General features: G+C 40.4%; 2 protein-coding genes and 4 non-coding genes across 6 annotated transcripts in view; 5 read left to right on the forward strand and 1 right to left on the reverse strand.

The window, feature by feature from the left end:
• Positions 1 to 12,147, forward strand: part of LOC104846329 (Fc receptor-like protein 5) — an 84,209-nt gene extending 72,062 nt beyond the window's left edge. The window contains exon 9 of the mRNA XM_064282867.1: positions 12,086 to 12,147. Within this exon, the coding sequence (XP_064138937.1) occupies positions 12,086 to 12,096 (11 nt within the window). The 3' untranslated portion in view covers positions 12,097 to 12,147. The remainder of the gene's footprint in view (positions 1 to 12,085) is intronic.
• Positions 2,493 to 2,575, reverse strand: TRNAL-CAG (transfer RNA leucine (anticodon CAG)). The gene has a single exon. It is a non-coding gene; the product is annotated as a tRNA-Leu (tRNA).
• Positions 3,256 to 3,327, forward strand: TRNAG-UCC (transfer RNA glycine (anticodon UCC)). Its single transcript has one exon. It is a non-coding gene; the product is annotated as a tRNA-Gly (tRNA).
• TRNAD-GUC (transfer RNA aspartic acid (anticodon GUC)) lies at positions 4,191 to 4,262 on the forward strand. The gene has a single exon. It is a non-coding gene; the product is annotated as a tRNA-Asp (tRNA).
• Positions 12,086 to 20,646, forward strand: part of FCGR2B (Fc gamma receptor IIb) — a 78,586-nt gene continuing 70,025 nt past the window's right edge. The window contains exons 1-2 of the mRNA XM_064282872.1: positions 12,086 to 12,167; positions 16,035 to 16,143. The gene's annotated coding sequence lies outside the window, so the exon portion shown is untranslated. The remainder of the gene's footprint in view (positions 12,168 to 16,034; positions 16,144 to 20,646) is intronic.
• Positions 18,064 to 18,137, forward strand: TRNAN-GUU (transfer RNA asparagine (anticodon GUU)). The gene has a single exon. It is a non-coding gene; the product is annotated as a tRNA-Asn (tRNA).

Below are 20,646 nucleotides of genomic sequence, written 5' to 3' on the forward strand. Positions count from 1 at the left end.
CTGCCAGGATTTAATTCTCATCATCACTCAGCGCTTGTCTCCAATATTTCTGTGGCTTCAGCGAGAATGGCTTAGTGGCGTAGTTGTGACTCAGAGTCTGTCATGAGGTTGTAGTCAAGATATTGTCCAGGGATGTATTCGTCTGAAGGTTTGTCTAGGGATGATGGGTCCATTTCCAAGATGGCTCACTCACATGGCTAGCACGTTGCTGCTGGCTGTTGACAGAGGCCCTTAGTTCTTTGCCACAGGGCAACATGAATATCTTCATGACTTGGCAGGTGCCTTCTACAGGAGAAGAATCTTTCAACTTTTTAAGCTTTTTTTTTTTTTTCCATTCGTGTTTACATTTTCAAATACCATGCTTACATTGCTATTATTTTAAAGCAATTTTTAGTCATTTATTGACTTTTTTATACTGTGTAATAAAGTATTTTCCTTCTCTTAAATTCTCCCCTCCCCTACTCATGAACTTCTATTCCTTCAATTGTCCTAATATAAATCTATCATTTTAAAAAGGGAAATAAATATACATTGTTTACATTATTATGATCATGTAAAAGTTACCGCAAATCCCGGGTTCGAGCCGCCTGCCGCAAAGCCAATACTGAGACAGGAGGAAGTAAGCAGCAAGAGGGCAAGAGACAGAGGGGTTAAATTTCTCCCAAAGTCTGTCTAATTCTAAAGAGCTAGCGGGAGAGTTTCATAGGGGGAAGGTGAGGGTTACTTAATGTTTTGATCACGCAGTCCACAGATGGTCTTATACAGCACAAAACAACTACAAGAAACTCTTTATTAAACTAAAGATACGCCTGTCAGACATCTGAACTCTAATCAGTATGTTTGTAACAGGCTGAAAAAACTCACATAAGAATCTCTCGGCTAGTGGAACTGTTCTGTCAAGTCCACTTCGGCTGGGATAGGCAGCAAGAAAGAAAGCTATAGATTAAAAATGTCAGGAGGCTTTTCTAGCTGCCATCTTATAGGCTGAAGCCCATTTCTCAGGAGAACAAAGAAGAGAAGAGAGACCAAGGCCACAGGAGCTGAGAGAGCTCCGCACCCCTCTGGAAGAGACCGGTGCAGATGGTGTAATAAAAAAATGTTTTTAGAAATTACTTAAAGCATCATTATGGTGCTAGTTATATCAAGTTCTCAATCACCCATTGTGAATAGGAGAAAACATGTTATAAGGTATTAGGGTGTTTACTAAGAGTGGAACAGGCTGCTCAGCCATATCTTGAACAGAACCCGTGCCACTTTCTAAAGGCTAGAGAGGAATCACAGCTTATGCACCCATACTAAAACAAACGAGAATATATATTCTCTTAATATTAAAACACTGGAGAAAATGTATTTTCTCCACTTCATAAATATTGTTCACAGCTGAGCCATGGGTTGTACTATGATTGTACTGCCTTTTCTTGTACAACTCCTTAGACCCCCTCTTAATAATTGCCTCTATTATGTGTAACTGTCACTCATCTAGCAGGATCACAGATTTTTAAAATTTTTCATATATAATGCAGTGCAGCATTTATGGTAGAACAGAACAGCCTAACAACCATTGTAGGTTGCTCATATGTCAATTACAACAAACTAAGTTTCACAGGACATGTTTCTATTACAATTTTCACAGGACAATTTTTAAAATTTTAGATGTTTTATAGGTCTCAGAATGCCTAAATTATACTTCCAAGGAATGACTTATACATTCAGATAAGAGAACGATTTGTAACAATCACAAATATTTACACAATTTTCCACAGCACCCAGAAAAACAAGATCGGTGCTCTTGTAAATGTTCTCAATTTAAAATTGTATAAAATCATATTTGTAGTGTATTAGATTCCTAGGGATTAGTTCACAGTTTGAGGCACTGGGCAGGAATGACTACTTGCAGGTAGACACAGGTCAGGAGTACCACAAAGTGGGCGTCTTGTAAGAACGGAAATGTATTGTCTCACAGTTCTAGAGGTTAGTAGCCCAAATTCAGGGATGGCAGGGCTGTGTTCTCTTTGAAGTCTCTAGGGAAAGATCCTTTCTTGTCTCAGGCTAATTACAGCAAATTAAGAGAGCCTGTTTTGAGGGGTTTTCCTTGTCTAGCCAGAGGTGTCTTTGGTATCTGTCCTCCCTAGTGTTCTTGGCACACAGTAAGGACTCAATACATTGTTGTCAAATGAAGGAATAAATAAATAGGCACAGAAAAAATAGAGTCTGAAGGAAACAAAAATTATTGTTTTCCTGATTTCACAGCCCAGCGTCCTGCCAATAAAAAAAAAAAAAAAGTTTTTTTTTTTTTTTTACAGAAAAAACAAATCGCTTCAGGTCTATAGTCACAGTGAAGCATATACTATCTTCGTACAAAAAAAATGTAGATACGCAGGATAAAACACAGTGCTGATCAATCAGTACTTCTTTCTCCACGAATTTAATCGTATTTGCTGGTTGGTTCAGAGTCATAAGGAGGAGAAAAAAAAAAAAGAAAAGGGGAACTCTGTCAGAAGTGGGATTCGAACCCACGCCTCCAGGGGAGACTGCGACCTGAACGCAGCGCCTTAGACCGCTCGGCCATCCTGACACCCGCAAAAACTTCTTTTCTTAGTTCTTTTAAGGGAATCATACACTGCTGTATTATGTCTAGTTATACATAGGGTCGCTATAAATTGAAATCTGCTCCACCAAAACGGTTTTTTCTTTTGGTATGAATTGGAATCGACTCGATGGCAATGGGTTTATATTAATGTTGTAGTTAATTTACTTATTGTTCCAAATAAAATTCGAAATTTCTCTGGTCCCTTTCGCAAAGCACTACCTCCGACAGCTCTTTCCTATTTCCTACTTCCTCACCATCCTAAACCGTAAAGCTTCTCTTACTCCTTCTCTAAAGGAGCCAAGCCACACAAAGGTTGCCCCTTCCCGAACCGATCTCCCTTGGACCCCATATCCGGCTGACCCAGTGCCGGGGCGCTCCGTGCGGCTGAGCAGTTAGCGGACAGCAGGGATAAGAAAAGGCGGCTGAGGAAAAGATGGGCTTTGTCCTCTCCCAGCGAAGGCCCCGTTTGTTTCGGGATCATAGAAACCTGATGGGTGACCTGCTGGTATTTGAAATACCAGTGTCATAGCTTCCAGCATCATAGCAACACCCAAGCCACTACAGCAAGACAAACGGACAGACCAGTGTTGTAAGAAAGAAAGTCGCCGGTAAAGCCAGGATTTCTGTTCCTTCATATACACAATTCCGAAGCCCCGACTCCCGAGGCGTTGGTGGTATAGTGGTGAGCATAGCTGCCTTCCAAGCAGTTGACCCGGGTTCGATTCCCGGCCAACGCAAGGTTGTTTTTTTTTTTTTCTAAATTGAGCCTGAAGACAAGAGTTGTATGACCGTAACGTCCAAGTCTCTTTCATACTTTTTCCATTTTCTCCCCTGGGCGTAGTTCTCTGCAGAGCCACGTTTTGGCCTGATTAAATTCTGAAAGTTTATTCTTCCTTCTTTCCTTCCTTAAACTTCCCACTCTTGAGAAATCCTTGGGATCGCTTGGACTCTGGTATCGCTTGTTTCAAACTCTACCGCCAAAGGGCCCTAGTGTCTGTCTGTGCGAGGTTAATACCGTAGCCACGAGCCACCGGTGGCGATCGAGCGCTTGAAATACGGCCTCTGCGACTGAGAAACCCAAGTGAGGAGGAACTGCATTTTCAAAGTTATCTAATTTTCATTAATTTAAATTAAAATTTTAAAACGGATACTCAGTTCAACTATTGTACGTTTGGAACAAGTTGGCTACGTGAATCTACATTCTCAACAGTAACTTCTGTGAAATCTACCGATAAAGCATTTTCGAAGAAAATTGAATTGAAGAGTGCTCTAAGTGTAAAAGAGATATCAAATTTTGAAGAGTAAGTACGAAAAAATAAAATACTTAATATTTTTACATTGATTACATGCTGTAGTAATATGGATATATTGGGTTAATAAAATTTACAATTAAAATTAATTTTTACCGGTTATTTCTTTAATGTGACTATTAGAAAATTAAAAATTACATATGGGGTCGGCATTATGTTTCTATTGGAATGCAGTGGTCTGGATTAAAAAAGCACAACTTTGCCAGCAATCCACAATTTTTCGAGTAATTTGCGCTGGCAGTTTAGAAATACCTTCTTAAGGATCAGTTTCAAAGGCTTGCTTACCGCTGTCCTCGTTAGTATAGTGGTGAGTATCCCCGCCTGTCACGCGGGAGACCGGGGTTCGATTCCCCGACGGGGAGGTAGTGGTTGCGTTTTCGTCCCTTTTCTCTTGATACAGAAAAAATTCTTTTTCCTCACATAACTCTAAGTTCACTCCAGTAGTATGTATGTCTCTCTCATTCCATGCTCATGAACAATAGGCAAGGGGACACGTGCGTGCAGTTAGTACTTTGATCTTGGTTCTGGGTTAAACATACTGGATGATTAGTTTCGAAAGCAAGTTTACACCTGATCCGCTCTTGGGTGGTCCTGCCTCTGGGTTTCTCTTTTAACTTTCCCATAACTTCCTGCTATCCACTGGAAGAGAATTCCAGGGTCCAAGCTCTGCTTAAGTAGGAACTCCGGATTCCCACTTTTCCTTCGTGCTATCTGCCGCATTGGTTGTGTACCTGCCGCATACTGGATTCACTAGGCGTTTCTGCTTTGTTTTTTCCCTTGCATGTTGCTAGGCAGCAGTGTTCGGCTTGAATTCTCAAGTCCGCACTCTTTCCACTTCCATTCTGAGTGTGCAAACTTGCGAAACAACATCCTCTACAATGATGGGGAATAAACAAAGATTTTATTTAGATGCCAAATGCAGAGAAATGAGCACGGCTCTGACAATCAGGAGACCTGTTTTCGTTCTATCACGGCTTGAATCCCTTTTACTTTTCAGTGCCTTCAATCAGATTTAAAAAACATATTTTGTCCAGAGTTTACAATTGTTATTGTGGAATGGTTAGTCCCATACAAGGGACTCCACCATTATGGAAACAGGAATTTCTTTGTAATTTTTTGATAGTGTTTTTTTTTTAATTAACTTTTATTAAGCTTCAAGTGAACATTTACAATTCCAATCAGTCTGTCACATGTAAGTTTACATACATCTTACTCCCTTCTCCCACCTGCTCTCCTCCTATTGAGTCAGCCCTTTCAGTCTCTCGTTTCGTGCCAATTTTGCCATCTTCCCTCTCTCTCTCTATCCTCCCATCCCCCCTCCAGTCAAGAGTTGCCAACACACTCTCCAGTGTCCACCTGATATAATTAGCTCACTCTTCATCAGCATCTCTCTCCCCCCCGCTGACCAGTCCCTTTCATGTCTGATGAGTTGTCTTCGCGGATGGTTCCTGTCCTGTGCCGACAGAAGGTCTGGGGAGCATTGCCTCCGGGATTCCTCTAGTCGCAGTCAGACCATTAAGTATGGTCTTTTTATGAGAATTTGGGGTCTGTATCCCACTGATCTCCTGCTCCCTCAGGAGTTCTCTGTTGTGCTCCCTGACAGGGCAGTCATCGATTGTGGCCGGGCACCAACTAGTTCTTCTGGTCTCAGGATGATGTAGGTCTCTGGTTCATGTGGCCCTTTCTGTCTCTTGGGTTCTTAGTTGTCGTGTGACCTTGGTGTTCTTCATTTTCCTTTGCTCCAGGTGGGTTGAGACCAATTGCTGTATCTTAGATGGCCGCTTGTTAGCATTTAAGACCCCAGACGCCACATTTCAAAGTGGGATGCAGAATGTTTTCATAATAGAATTATTTTGCCAATTGACTTAGAAGTCCCCTCAAACCATGTTCCCCAGACCCCAGCCCCTGCTCCGCTGACCTTTGAAGCATTCATTTTATCCCGGAAACCTCTTTGCTTTTAGTCCAGTCCAATTGGGCTGACCTTCCATGTATTGAGTGTTGCCTTTCCCTTCACCCAAAGCAGTTCTTATCTACTGATTGATCAATAAAAAACCCTCTCCCTCCCTCCCTCCCTCCCCGCCTCGTAACCACAGAAGTATGTGTTCTTCTCAGTTTTTTCTATTTCTCAAGATCTTATAATAGTGGTCTTATACAATATTTATCCTTTTGCCTCTGACTCATTTCGCTCAGCATAATGCCTTCCAGATTCCTCCATGTTATGAAATGTTTCAGAGATTCGTCACTGTTCTTTATCCATGGTAGTATTCCATTGTGTAAATATACCACAATGTATTTACCCATTCATCCGTTGACGGACACCTTGGTTGCTTCCAGCTTTTTGCTATTGTAAACAGAGCTGCAAGAAACATGGGTGTGCATATATCTGTTTGTGTGAAGGCTCTTGTATCTCTAGGGTATATTCTGAGGAGTGGGATTTCTGGGTTGTATGGTAGTTCTATTTCTAACTGTTTAAGATAACGCCAGATGGATTTCCAAAGTGGTTGTACCATTTTACATTCCCACCAGCAGTGTATGAGAGTTCCAATCTCTCCGCAGCCTCTCCAACATTTATTATTTTGTGTTTTTTGGATTAATGCCAGTCTAGTTGGTGTGAGATGGAATCTCATTGTAGTTTTAATTTGCATTTCTCTAATGGCTAATGATCGGGAGCATTTTCTCATGTATCTGTTGGCTGCCTGAATATCTTCTTTAGTGAAATGTGTGTTCATATCCTTTGCCCACTTCTTGATTGGGTTGTTTGTCTTTTTGTGGTTGAGTTTTGACAGAATTATGTAGATTTTAGAGATCAGGCGCTGGTCTGAGATGTCATAGCTGAATATTCTTTCCCAGTCTGTAGGTGGTCTTTTTACTCTTTTGGTGAAGTCTTTAGATGAGCATAGGTGTTTGATTTTTAGGAGCTCCCAGTTATCTGGTTTCTCTTCATCATTTTTGGTAATGTTTTGTATTCTGTTTATGCCCTGTATTAGGGCTCCTAGGGTTGTCCCTATTTTTTCTTCCATGATCTTTATCGTTTTAGTCTTTATGTTTAGGTCTTTGATCCACTTGGAGTTAGTTTTTGTGCATGGTGTGAGGTATGGGTCCTGTTTCATTCTTTTGCAAATGGATATCCAGTTATGCCAGCACCATTTGTTAAAAAGACTATCTTTTCCCCAATTAACTGACACTGGTCCTTTGTCAAATATCAGCTGCTCCTATGTGGATGGATTTATATCTGGGTTCTCAATTCTGTTCCATTGGTCTACGTGCCTGTTGTTGTACCAGTACCAGGCTGTTTTGACTACTGTGGCTGTATAATAGCTTCCGAAATTAGGTAGAGTGAGGCCTCCCACTTTCTTCTTCTTTTTCAGTAATGCTTTGCTTATCCGCGGCTTCTTTCCCTTCCATATGAAATTGGTGATTTGTTTCTCTATCACCTTAAAAAATAACATTGGAATTTGGATGGGAAGTGCATTGTATGTATAGATGGCTTTTGGTAGAATAGACATTTTTACTATGTTAAGTCTTCCTATCCATGAGCAAGGTATGTTTTTCCACTTAAGTATGTCCTTTTGAATTTCTTGTAGAGCTTTTTAGTTTTCTTTGTATAGGTCTTTTACATCCTTGGTAAGATTTATTCCTAAGTATTTTATCTTCTTGGGGGCTACTGTGAATGGTATTGATTTGGTTATTTCCTCTTCGGTGTTCTTTTTGTTGATGTAGAGGAATCCAAGTGATTTTTGTATGTTTATTTTATAACCTGAGACTCTGCCAAACTCTTCTATTAGTTTCAGTAGTTTTCTGGAGGATTCCTTAGGGTTTTCCATGTATACGATCATGTCATCTGCAAATGGCGATAGCTTTACTTCCTCCTTGCCAATCCGGATACCCGTTATTTCTTTGTCTAGCCTAATTGCCCTGGCTAGGACTTCAAGTACGATGTTGAATAAGAGCGGTGATAAAGGGCATCCTTGTCTGGTTCCCGTTCTCAAGGGAAATGCTTTCAGGTTCTCTCCATTTAGAGTGATATTGGCTGTTGGCTTTGCACAGATGCCCTTTATTATGTTGAGGAATTTTCCTTCAATTCCTATTTTGGTAAGAGTTTTTATCATAAATGGGTGTTGAACTTTGTCAAATGCCTTTTCTGCATCTATTGATAAGATCATGTGGTTTTTATCTTTTGTTTTATTTATGTGATGGATTACATTAATGGTTTTTCTGATATTAAATCAGCCTTGCATACCTGGTATAAATCCCACTTGATCAGGGTGAATTATTTTTTTGATGTGTTGTTGGATTCTATTGGCTAGAATTTTCTTGAGGATTTTTGCATCTGTGTTCATGAGGGATATAGGTCTATGATTTTCTTTTTTTGTGGTGTCTTTACCTGGTTTTGGTATCAGGGAGATGGTAGCTTCATAGAATGAGTTGGGTAGTATTCCGTCTTTTTCTATGCTTTGAAATACCTTCAGTAGTAGTGGTGTTAAGTCTTGTCTGAAGGTTTGGTAGAACTCTGCAGTGAAGCCGTCCGGGCCAGGGCTTTTTGTTTGTTGGGAGTTTTTTGATTACCGTTTCAATCTCTTTTTTTGTTATGGGTCTATTAAGTTGTTCTACTTCTGAATGTGTTAGTTTAGGTAGGTAGTGTTTTTCCAAGAATTTATCCATTTCTTCTAGGTTTTCAAATTTGTTAGAGTACAATTTTTCATAGTAATCTGAAATGATTCTTTTAATTTCATTTGGCTCTGTTGTGATGTGGTCCTTCTCGTTTCTTATTCGGGTTATTTGTTTCCTTTCCTGTTTTTCGGTAGTCAGTCTAGCCAATGGTTTATCAATTTTGTTAATTTTTTCAAAGAACCAGCTTTTGGCTTGGTTAATTCTTTCAATTGTTTTTCTGTTCTCTAATTCATTTAGTTCAGCTCTAATTTTTATTATTTGTTTTCTTCTGGTGCCTGATGGGTTCTTTTGTTGCTCACTTTCTATTTGTTCAAGTTGTAGGGACAGTTCTCTGATTTTGGCTCTTTCTTCTTTTTGTATGTGTGCATTTATCGATATAACCTCTGAGCACTGCTTTTGCTGTGTCCCAGAGGTTTTGATAGGAAGTATTTTCATTCTCGTTGCTTTCTATGAATTTCCTTATTCCCTCCTTGATGTCTTCTATAACCCAGTCTTTTTTTCAGGAGGGTATTGTTCATTTTCCAAGTATTTGATTTCTTTTCCGTAGTTTTTCTGTTATTGATTTCTAGTTTCATTGCCTTGTGGTCTGAGAAGATGCTTGGTAATATTTCGATGTTTTGGACTCTGCAAAGATTTGTTTTATGACCTAATATGTGGTCTATTCTAGAGAATGTTCCATGTGCACTAGAAAAAAAAGTATACTTTGCAGCAGTTTGGTGGAGTGTTCTGTATAAGTCTATGAGGTCAAGTTGGTTGATTGTAGCAATTAGGTCTTCTGTGTCTGTATTGAGCTTCTTACCGGAAGTCCTGTCCTTCTCCGAAAGTGGTGTGTTGAAGTCTCCTACTATAATTGTGGAGGTGTCTATCTCACTTTTCAGTTCTGTTAAAGTTTGTTTTATGTATCTTGCAGCCCTGTCATTGGGTGCATAAATATTTAATATGGTTATGTCTTCCTGATCAATTGTCCCTTTTATCATTATATAGTGTCCTTCTTTATCTTTTGTGGTGGATTTAAGTCTAAAGTCTATTTTGTCAGAAATTAATATTGCTACTCCTCTTCTTTTTTGCTTATTGTTTGCTTGATATATTTTTTTCCATCCTTTGAGTTTTAGTTTGTTTGTGTCTCTAAGTCTAAGGTGTGTCTCTTGTAGGCAGCATATAGATGGATCGTGTTTCTTTATCCAGTCCGTGACTCTCTGTCTCTTTATTGGTGCATTTAGTCCATTTACATTCAGCATAATTATAGATAAATAAGTTTTTAGTGCTGTCATTTTGATGCCTTTTCATATGTGTTGTTGGCCATTTCATTTTTCCACATACTTTTTTGTGCTGAGACGTTTTTCTTAGTAGATTGTGAGATCCTCATTTTCATAATGTTTAACTTTATGTTAGTTGAGTCGTTACGTTTTTCTTGGCTTTTTTCTTGAGTTATGGGATTGATATTCCTTTTTGTGGTTACCTTATTATTTACCCCTATTTTTCTAAGTAAAAACCTAACTTGTATCGTTCTATATCGCCTTGTATCACTCTCCATCTGGCAGTTCAATGCCTCCTATATTTAGTCCCTCTTTTTGATTATTGTGATCTTTTATCTATTGATTTCCATGATTCCCTGTTATATGTATTATTTTTTTTATTTTTTAGAACTAATCTTAATTTGTTTGTTTTTGTGCTTTCCCTATTTGAGTTGATATCAGGATGTTCTGTTTTGTGACCTTGCATTGTGCTGGTACCTGATATTATTGGTCATCTGACCAAACAATCTCCTTTAGCATTTCTTGTAGCCTTGGTTTGGTTTTTGCAAATTCTCTAAACTTGTGTTTATCTGTAAATATCTTAATTTCTCCTTCATATTTCAGAGAGAGTTTTGCTGGATATATGATCCCTGGTTGGCAGTTTTTCTCCTTCAGCGCTCTGTATACGTCATCCCATTCCCTTCTTGCCTGCATGGTTTCTGCTGAGTAGTCTGAACTTATTCTTATTGATTCTCCCTTGAAGGAAACCTTTCTTTTCTCCCTGGCTGCTTTTAAAATTTTCTGTTTATCTTTGGTTTTGGCAAGTTTGATGATAATATGTCTTGGTGTTTTTCTTTTTGGATCAATCTTAAATGGGGTTCGATGAACATCTTGGATAGATATCCTTTTGTCTTTCATGATGTCAGGGAAGTTTTGTGTCAGGAGTTCTTCAACTATTTTCTCTGTGTTTTCTGTCCCCCCTCTCTGTTCTGGGACTCCAATCACTCGCAGGTTATCCTTCTTGATAGAGTCCCACATGATTCTTAGGGTTTCTTCATTTTTTTTAATTCTTTTCTCTGATTTTTTTTCAGCTATGTTGGTGTCGATTCCCTGGTCCTCCAGATGTCCCAGTCTGCATTCTAATTGCTCGAGTCTGCTCCTCTGACTTCCTATTGCGTTGTCTAATTCTGTAATTTTATTGTTAATCTTTTGGATTTCTACATGCTGTCTCTCTATGGATTCTTGCAACTTATTAATTTTTCCACTATGTTCTTGAATAATCTTTTTGAGTTCTTCAACAGTTTTATCAGTGTGTTCCTTGGCTTTTTCTGCAGTTAGCCTAATTTCATTTGTGATGTCTTTAAGCATTCTGTAAATTAGTTTTTTATATTCTGTATCTGATAATTCCAGGATTGTATCTTCATTTGGGAAAGATTTTGATTCTTTCGTTTGGGGTGTTGGAGAAGCTGTCATGGTCTGCTTCTTTATGTGGTTTGATATGGACTGCTGTCTCCGAGCCATCACTGGGAAAGTAGTTTTTCCAGAAAATCTGGTACGCTGGCTCCTGGCTCTGAAAACAATTGCTGTCTCCCCGTATTTGTTTGTTCTCCGTCTCTAAATCTGTGTTTGTTGTTCAGAGTTCGTAGATTGTTATGTATGTGATCGATTCACTTGTTTTTCCGAGTCTTTGTTGCAAGAGGGATCCGCGGTAGCGTCCACCTAGTCCGCCATCTTGGCCTTGATAGTGTTTTTGAAATTCCTAATTTTTACCTAGTCAAATATTTTCTTGATAGTTTCTTTAGAAAAGTCTTTCCTACCCCAAGATCAGACCAGTTTTTACCTTTATTTTCTTATGGTATTTTTCATGTTTGCCTTTGTGTTTTGGCATTATATTTGATTCTTTTTGGAATTACTTGGTGATATGACATGAGGGCAAGGTATAACTCTATTCCTCCCCATTTCCCATGGTTCCCAGTTCAATTTATTAAATAATCCATCCTTCAGCTGCTGATTTGAGGAGACATAATTGCTGGATACTCACCCATCCACCTCTCTCAAAGCAAAGCAACAACTCTGGGATATCTCTGACTCTAGTACCAGCCTGGATCCATGAGAGGTTGATGGTTAAACCAGAAGGTAACAAGCTTCCTCTTGGACATTGTGGATGATTATAAGCTTGCTCTGTTTTACTCTCCTGCCCCGTGTGTCATTTACTGCTCATGGTTTTTTTGTTTTTTTTTAATTCATCTATGTAAGTGATACCCCATTTTGATTTCCAGGACATCTTTGACTGCAGACCCAGATTGAATCAGGAGATGTTAATCATGAACTCAGGAGACTTCAAGACTTCTCTCGGATATTGTGAGTGATTGGGATGGTATACAGTTTTCTCTATTATACTGACAGGCTCTTTTCCACATGGATTTAGGAAGGGGAGTTCAACACATGAGCTTGGAGTCCTCCCATCTCACTCTCCACAGGTTATCTTTTAAGGAAAACACAGACTCGTGCACATAACTTTGCCACAGTGTATCACAACATACTCACATCTGTAGTTTTCCACTATCTAACTCTTCCTACTTTTTCATGCCCTCACACCCTAACAGTGCCATAATGGAACAGAAGTCGGAAGGTTGTTTGTTTTAGTTTTATTTTATGTTTTTCTGTTTGCTCACTGTGGTGAATTTGTGGATTGGTTTATTCAACACTCATTCCAACCCCTTTCTTGTCCACTGCCCTGTACTGTAGAGGCTAGGAAGCTAAACACTACATTTTCTAGACTGTCCTGCAACTGGGGTCTGGTTGTTATGATTTAGATTCTACCAACCAGATATACTTGAGGGAGATTTTGATTTGGAAATGAGTTATTTGGGAAAGAAGCAGCAATCCAATTTTACTAGTATAAATAGTGGCAAATGCAGCTTTGCTCTAAAGCTGAAAATTATAGCAGCTTCCTGATTTGTTTCGTGGCATCTTACTATATAGGGTAGTTTTGGGAGTCATTCTTGGAAGTTCATCCTGGTGTCTGTTTCAGTTTTCCCAGTGATTCTGTGAATTATCTGTACAACTTAATAAATCTCTTTGTATTTAAACTTGCTTGCAATTAAGAACCGATTATGCTCATCTTTGGATAAGAAGTAATCTATGTAATCTCTCCAGATCTCATGCTTATACTGAAATATAGGATGGATTCTTTTTGCTCCCCCCTCATTGTAGATTTGAATGCTATGATAACCCCCCCATCTTAAGAAGGAGGGCTAGGTAGCAATAAAAAAGAATAAGTTTTAATGAAACAATTCACACAAATAAGTATATCATAAACATTAGATTTAGCAAGTAATAAAATGAGCATCCTTGTATTTCAAGACCTTTCTTAGGAAACATAACATTACTTTTACTGTTGAAGTCTCCTTTGATCCTCTCCCTGATGTATCTATCCCTCTCCCTGGATTAACACGTGTTTGAACTCCATATAACTGCTATCACAAAGCATGCATTCTTTTGCAACTATTGCAACTAGAGTTTTTTCACTGAATACCGTGTTTATGAGATCCACCCAATTTAAAGCACATAGCCAGGAATGGTATTCAGAATATTTGAAACCATTATGGGACCAGAGCCCTGGTGGTGAGGTGAAGAGCTTGACTGCTAACCAAAAGGCTGGCAGTTCGAATCTACCAGCTGCTCCTTGGAAACCCTATGGGGCAGTTCTACTCTGTCCTACAGGCTTGCTATGGGTTGGAATTGACTTGGCTGCAATGGGTTTTGGTTTTTTCTATATATAATTAAAAAATACTTTATTACTCATTAACTACATATGTAAATCTCTGTGTGTGTGTGTGTGTGTGTGTGCTTCAACACGTACATATTATTAAGCTGATTTCCAGGTAATATAAGTTATAGTGTAAATAGTACGTGTGGTGAAATTAGTTGCTTTGTGTGGCCTTTTGCCTTGGTTCTTTGGAAAAACAATTTGAGAGATATTCCCCTTAAGCCCTGAGGAGTTACTTTTGCCCTAGTTTTTCACCCCAGAGGTTTGGTTACTTTTGTCCAGGCTGATTGACATTTCCTGAGTAAGCTGTAAACAAGGATGCTCTGATACTTTTTGTCTGGCTCTGGGCTGCAGTCTGGCCTGTGATTGGTATGCACGTTGCAGAGACTGGTCAGTAAACTACGCAAGTGATTTGACTATGGGCTCTGCAAATGAGGTGACTATAGCCTACTATGAAAACGAAATATCTGTGGCCTACTCAGAGGGAATTGGTCAGTTTGCGTCCCCACTAGAAGGGGCCGTGCCTTGAAACTGACAAGGAGTTGTGTATATATGCAGCCAACCACAGTGAGATTTTTCAGACAGAAAGAGGCAAGGAAGAGAAGCAGTAGGAAGATGTAGAAGAAAGAAAGAAAGAAGAGAAGAAGCACAGAGAGGAAACAAGGAATCTCATAAAACAGCTTTAACACAGGTCAAGGATTGTAACACTGAAGACAGCCAGAGGCCCAGAAGGAGCTCAGTGACAGAGCTAGTGGAGACAGACAGCAGGGTCAAGAGGAGTCTGTCTTGATGGGGCTGAGAGGAGGCCTGCATGGCCGAGAGGAGCTGAGAGAGCTGTCCTGCACTGAAGAAGGGAGACTTTGCTTGCATGCTCCCTGATCCTGAGGTGTACCCTGTTCTTTAATAAACCCTTTAACTGTAAATATGGTTTGTGAGTTCTGTGTGGCAATTGCAATGGATTACGGAACTCAGAGGAGAAGAGGGATGGCTGGTGTCAGAACTGGTAGAAAGTTTGGAGAGTGGAGGTATGTCTGATCCACACCTCATAGGGAAGTTGGATATTTCACATTATCTCTCCTGAAGTTAGACATGTTCTGATGCTACTACTGTCTTCCTTCCATTTTACAGTATGTCAAATCTTTTAAATTATCTCCAAGTTATTGATTTTAAAAAATTGTTGATACAATCTTTTGTTTGATACAGCTGTTATTAGCTAAATGATGCCTCTGCCTGAGTCCTGTTCTGGGACAGGGGTGCATCAAGTTCCTCTAATCGCTTCCCCAGTAAGTTGAGAGTCATTAGGTAACTTGCAGTCTCAATAAGTAGAACATTTTTCCTAACATGGTGTTTATGATGTTGAATCCTTTGTCATTTTTGGTTGAACTAATGGCATTGTATTAAGATTTTTTCTAACCTTTTAAAGTATTGTCTGAAGGTTTTAGATGTGCACTAAGGCACCTAAATCATTTAGTGGAATGACATACATAACTAGGCTTAACTCACCCATTCAGGCTGGATGGCAGCAACACAGTGTGGTGGTTGAGAGTACGGGCTCTGTTGTTATGCTTTCTGTTTGATTATTGGCTATCTGTCTCAATTTCCTCGTCTGTAAAAGGGGGTAATGGTGATAATTACAGTTCTCCAATTAGTTAATGTATGTTTAGAATGATGCCTGGCAATGAGCAAGCATTAATTATACTTTTTATTGCTAAAAGAAGGTGGCTAATCCTCATGGTGGGAAAATGTTTGGGGTTTAAGAAATCTTGTCCCATAACATGGACGTGGAATTCAACAGGCATGAGAAAAAGGGCCACCTGTACCTCAACCATTCCTTAGCCCCAGACTTCTCTATGGTCCCATCCACCCCACAGCCTCCATCCTGTCATAGGAGGGCCAACAGGGCCAGTAGAGGCCGCACTACTAGGCCAGTGCCTTCAATGTGACCTATTATTGCCTGCCTGCTCTCTCCATTATTCCCTGACTCTCTTGCTACCGCAGGTCCGTGGAGGCTGCAGTTCCCACAAGTGGCTACAAGCAAGGGTGATTCCAGGGGACTACTGGCTGGTAGTGGGTAGCATAGTCTTGGGGAGCCAGATTGACACTGGCCACTTGCCAACTAGAATGTCCAGGCCACACTGTCCTGGGAAACATGCCTGTATAGACAGGGGCTTATATTTAGGAACTGCAGTAGTCTCGTTTAAATTAGGCCTGCATGTTGGGAGGCCTTGAGGGTCTTGCCTGGAAGTGGCCCCCTGGAGTTCCCTGTTGCCAGCAAAGGAGTGGGTGGTGGTCTTCTGGGGTCTCTAGAAGAGCCAAAAAGAGAGCCCAGATGATTCTTCTCACTAGGAGTTAACTGGGGTGGCACTGACTAATCGGAATAGTTACCAGCTATACTTGTTTCTCAGTGTAACAGGATTAGTTGTACACCACAAGTTTTTTTTTTTTTCTTTTAACAGATTTATGTAATAGAAAATACTGTTTCATATGTCTGCTAAACATTGATGGCTGGTGCATTATTCTTTTTCCCAAGTGCACACGTGAAGCCTTGAGCATTCCACAATTCTGGTATGTTGTATTTTTATTGCTACTCAATTCTAAGTATCTTTTCATTTCCATTTGATTTCTCTATGATCCATTAATTATTTAAAATTAAATACTTAAAAGTTTCCAAATATATGAGGTATTTAAAAAGTTATTGTATGTAATGGATTCTGAGTTAAATTGCTAGCTTTTTATTTTGCCAAGTTAGGAAATAATAAAACAACCACAATCACAACTACTATCAGCTACCCTCACCATAATTTTGTTTTATAAAGGACATTTAAAAACAAAATTTAAAGTTGTAAGGAACGTAATTTCAGTTGAAAAGTCAGTTGGTAAACATGCTGAATATACAGACTTTTTTTTGGTACTTTATTGTACTTTAGATGAAGATTTATGGAACAAACTAGTTTTTCATCAGTTAGTACACACATTGTTCTATGACACTGGTTAACAACCCCACAGGATTTCAACACTCACCTTCTCAACCCTGGATTCCCTATTACCAGCTTTCCTGTTCCCTCCTGCCTTCCAGTCCCTGCCCCAGGGCTGGTGCGCCCCTTTTGTCTTGTTTTTTTCCATGAGCCTGTTCAATCTTTGACTGATGGGTGAACCTCAGGAGTGACGTCATCACTGAGCCGAAGGAGTGTCTGGGAGCCATACTCTCTGGGTTTCTCCAGTCTCTGTCAGGCCAGCAAGTCCGGTTCTTCTTTTTGAGTTAGAATTTTGTTCTGCATTTTTCTCCAGCTCTGTGCAGGACCCTCTGTAGTGATCCTTGTCAGAGCAGTCAGTGGTGGTAGCCGGGGACCATCTAGTTGTACTGGACTCAGTCTGGTGGAGGCCGTGGTCGATGTGGTCCATTAGAATAGACATTTTTAATATATAACACATATATAATTTGTGCAATGCATGTTTATGTTTGTGCGTATTTGTTTTCTCATTTCACTGAAAGTCGGTGAAAACTGAACGACACCTGAACTGGAGTCCACTGATTAGAAGATGGGGTACAGAAAGAAGAATGAGGTCCTGGGTGGAGGCTACAAGGAGTCCAGAGACTTGAGCGATGTGGAAAATAGCTGCATGTGTGTGCCTGGGTGTCGGCAAAGAACTGGGTGTGGTAGATAGGTTGGGTTTGGCTGGGGTGGAGGTGATGTGACTCAGGAAGCGCGTGGCTGTTAAACAGCTCATGAACAGAGAGAAGAGCTAAACTGGACCGTCTGGGGGCCCTGGAGCCCAGGGAACAGAGAGGTGCCAAACCTTAGGGCCAGGACCGAAGAGGATCCCTGGGTCAGTGACGGTGAAATAAAGGATCTCTGTCCTGCAGATGTTTTTATCAGGATATGTCAGTGCGAAAGTTCTTAAGTAACAGGCATTTATAAATTCTGTCTGGGTACCTAATGTGTTAGCAGAAACCTTTCAAAACCGCTGGTGTCGAAACTAATTTTGTTATGTGAGACTCCCTTACGTACACAACTGCATTTTGGTGCACTTGATTGGACACGTGATACACTATTTTTAATTTGCATAATAATAAACTTATTATGAGTACCCACACAAGTATACATATGTATATATATATTTAAAACTTATTTTTCCAAAAGAATTTACTGACACACATCTCTGAGCAAAACCAGCTGAACTCCCAAACCCACGGAGAGCATCCGTTTTGGAGTCCCCAAAGACTCTTCGTTCATTCATCCTTTTCTGCTTCCCCTTTCTCAGCCTGCTCTGGGTAGAAGCTAAGTACTATCTGAGACGGGAAAAAGACCCGCCTTTCTCGGGGCTACCGACCGCGGCGTGCTGAGTGGAAAGGTGACAGTTCCTACGCAAGCCTCCCAAAAGCCAAACTCAGCAATACATATTGCACCACAGTGCTTTGGAATCCAAGAGAAAGCTACGAGCTGCTTCAATGAATGAACCTGGGAAGAAAAGCTTTCCGAGCCAGTCTCTGTGGCGCAATCGGTTAGCGCGTTCGGCTGTTAACCGAAAGGTTGGTGGTTCGAGCCCACCCAGGGACGGGAGTGGTCGCTTTTGACCCGGCTACTGGTAAACATGTTCTGCGAGCTATGCACTGCCTTCTTTATTAGCCTCCGGAAGCTCTGGCCACTGGCCTCAGTTCTTGGTGGTTTTCACTTCTCTTCACAGCCTGCGGTCATTCTAGGTATTTTTCTAGGCGTTTTGAAGCATTTGGTCAGCGCCATTAGGGTTGCAATTAGTAGTAAAAGTTTCAGCTACTCAATTTTTGGTTCCATTAGAATTGCATCATAAAACTGAGGTGTTCAGAAAATTTACTGACTAAAGGAAGTAAGTGCTAATAATCTGAAGATGAATTTTAAAATCTTTCCTACAAAACCTGCACCTGACTTTGTACGAAATGGCACCTTGTCCGGAAGCTGGGACTACACCTGGTCGTTAGTCACAGTACGCTCACTGAAAGTCTGCCTTCCAGTGGCGTCACTAGAAGGGTACGCGGGGTGTGGACTGCACCGTGTGACACTGTTAGAGGGGGGTGACACCATAATGACTATACATAAATTTTTTGTGCAGCGTTTCAGCAGAAATTTATTATTTTTATAAAAATATCCTTGTTAGCTATAACAACAAAAACATTTTTTGTAAGCCAAAACAAAACATTGCCGTCGAGTCAATTCTGACTCATAGCGACCCTTTTTCTAAGCCAAGCTTATGTGTATCAATCTACCTAGTCCTAAAACTATGCTAATATGCTAAATTACTTTTTGAACCTTCCAATGGGCTCCAGCCAGAGCTCACATTATTACCCAATTACAATGATGCTTCAAATCATGCGGTTTCGTCCGCGCATGACGTTGTTTTCATAGTCGCTGATTTTTGTCAAATTTTCCTGGTGTTTTAGCTATAATAGTATGGTAATTGGTATTTGTGACCCTATATCAATAACTTTTTTGAGAACGAAGTAATTAAAGGAGTAATATATGGGAATTACGGTTTATAAGTAACATTAGTGAAAGAAATTATTAAGGATTCTGTATGGGCTGGTAAAAAAATTTTTTTTTTTTTTTTTATGGGCTGGTAGGGGAGGAGGTCCATAGGGGAAGTGAGAGCATGAGTTACCACCCTGGGTGACAGCAACGCTAGGGAAACCACTCCTGCCTCCTGTATACCTTTCTCTGTAGCCTCACTGCTGCGGTCTTTCTTCCTCATTACTTCTCCTGGGGTTGCTGTTATAATTACCTAACCAACCTAGCTGGTTTCCTGTCTTCAGTTATCCCCTTTCATCCATCCTCCAAGTACCTTCCAAAGAGTCCTAAAATGCAAACCAGAAGGATCCGTTCCCCTGCTTAAAGTTTCTCAATAGCTTGCAGAGTCTGGTACAGTTTTTTCAACTTGGAAGGCAATGGCCTTCATGATCTGGCTCCTGAACTCTCTCCCTCACTAATGTTTTAGATTCCAAGAGAACCAAAGTGCTTTCTTGGACATTGAATCTTTGTCCCTGGACCTTTGGTGGCCACACCAAGAATTAGGCCTCTTCTCTGCAGCCCTTTCTTTCTTCCACTCTCTCCCCATGGACCTGTTTTCTCACAAAAAAGAAAGCTCCTTGACGGAGTGACACTGCGTTGTTCATTTTGATATCCTCACCATCTAAACTCAAGCTTGGCGCATTGTAGGTACTAAGTAAATGTGAGTTGGATGTCCAGTGTATCTAAATGTACTTATCTAGCATCTGAATCTCATCCAATATTCATACACCAAGCTGTCCGTATACCTCTGCCTAGGACCCTACAACCAGCATTCTGTCTAGCTGTGCCTTCTCTAAAACCAAACCAAACTAAACCTGTTGCCACTGAGTCCCAACTCATAGCGATCCTACAGGACAGAATAGAACTATCCCGCAGGGTTTCCAAGGCTGTAATCTTTAAGGAATCAGGCTGCCACATATTTCTCCTGCAGACTGGCTGGTGGATTTGGTTAGCAGCTGAGTGCTTAACCATTGCACCACCAGGGATCTTTTACCATGCTCTAAACCTTACCTCTAATTTTTACTCACCCTCTCATCTCATACCACCCATAAAAATTCCCCTTCACTCAGTTGTTTCAGCAAGGTTTGAAAAGCAAGCTGGCTAAATCATACCAGTTGTAAAATGGTTGCTAAGAAAAAGAAGGCTTTCCCATTGTCGTGGATTGAATCGTGTCCCCAAAAAATATGTGTATTGATTTGGCTAGGCCATGATTCCCAGTATGGTGTGATTGTCCACCATTTTGTCATCTGATGTGCCTTTCCTATGTGTTGTAAATCCCAATCTCTGGCTGTGGTTAACGAGGACAGATTAGATTACATGAAAGAGGATTAGGGTGGAATTGTAACATCCTTACTAAAGTGACATCCCTGATCCACTGTAAAGGGAGTTTCCCTGGGGTGTGATCTGCACCGCCTTTTGTCTTACAAGAAATGAAAGGAAAGTGAAGCGAGCAGAGAGTAGGGGTCCTCATACCACCAAGAAAGAAAAGCAGGAGTGTGAGTCCTTTGGACCCAGGATCCCTGTGCTG

Source organism: Loxodonta africana, chromosome 3, assembly GCF_030014295.1.
Source record: "Loxodonta africana isolate mLoxAfr1 chromosome 3, mLoxAfr1.hap2, whole genome shotgun sequence".
Lineage (NCBI taxonomy): Eukaryota > Metazoa > Chordata > Mammalia > Proboscidea > Elephantidae > Loxodonta > Loxodonta africana.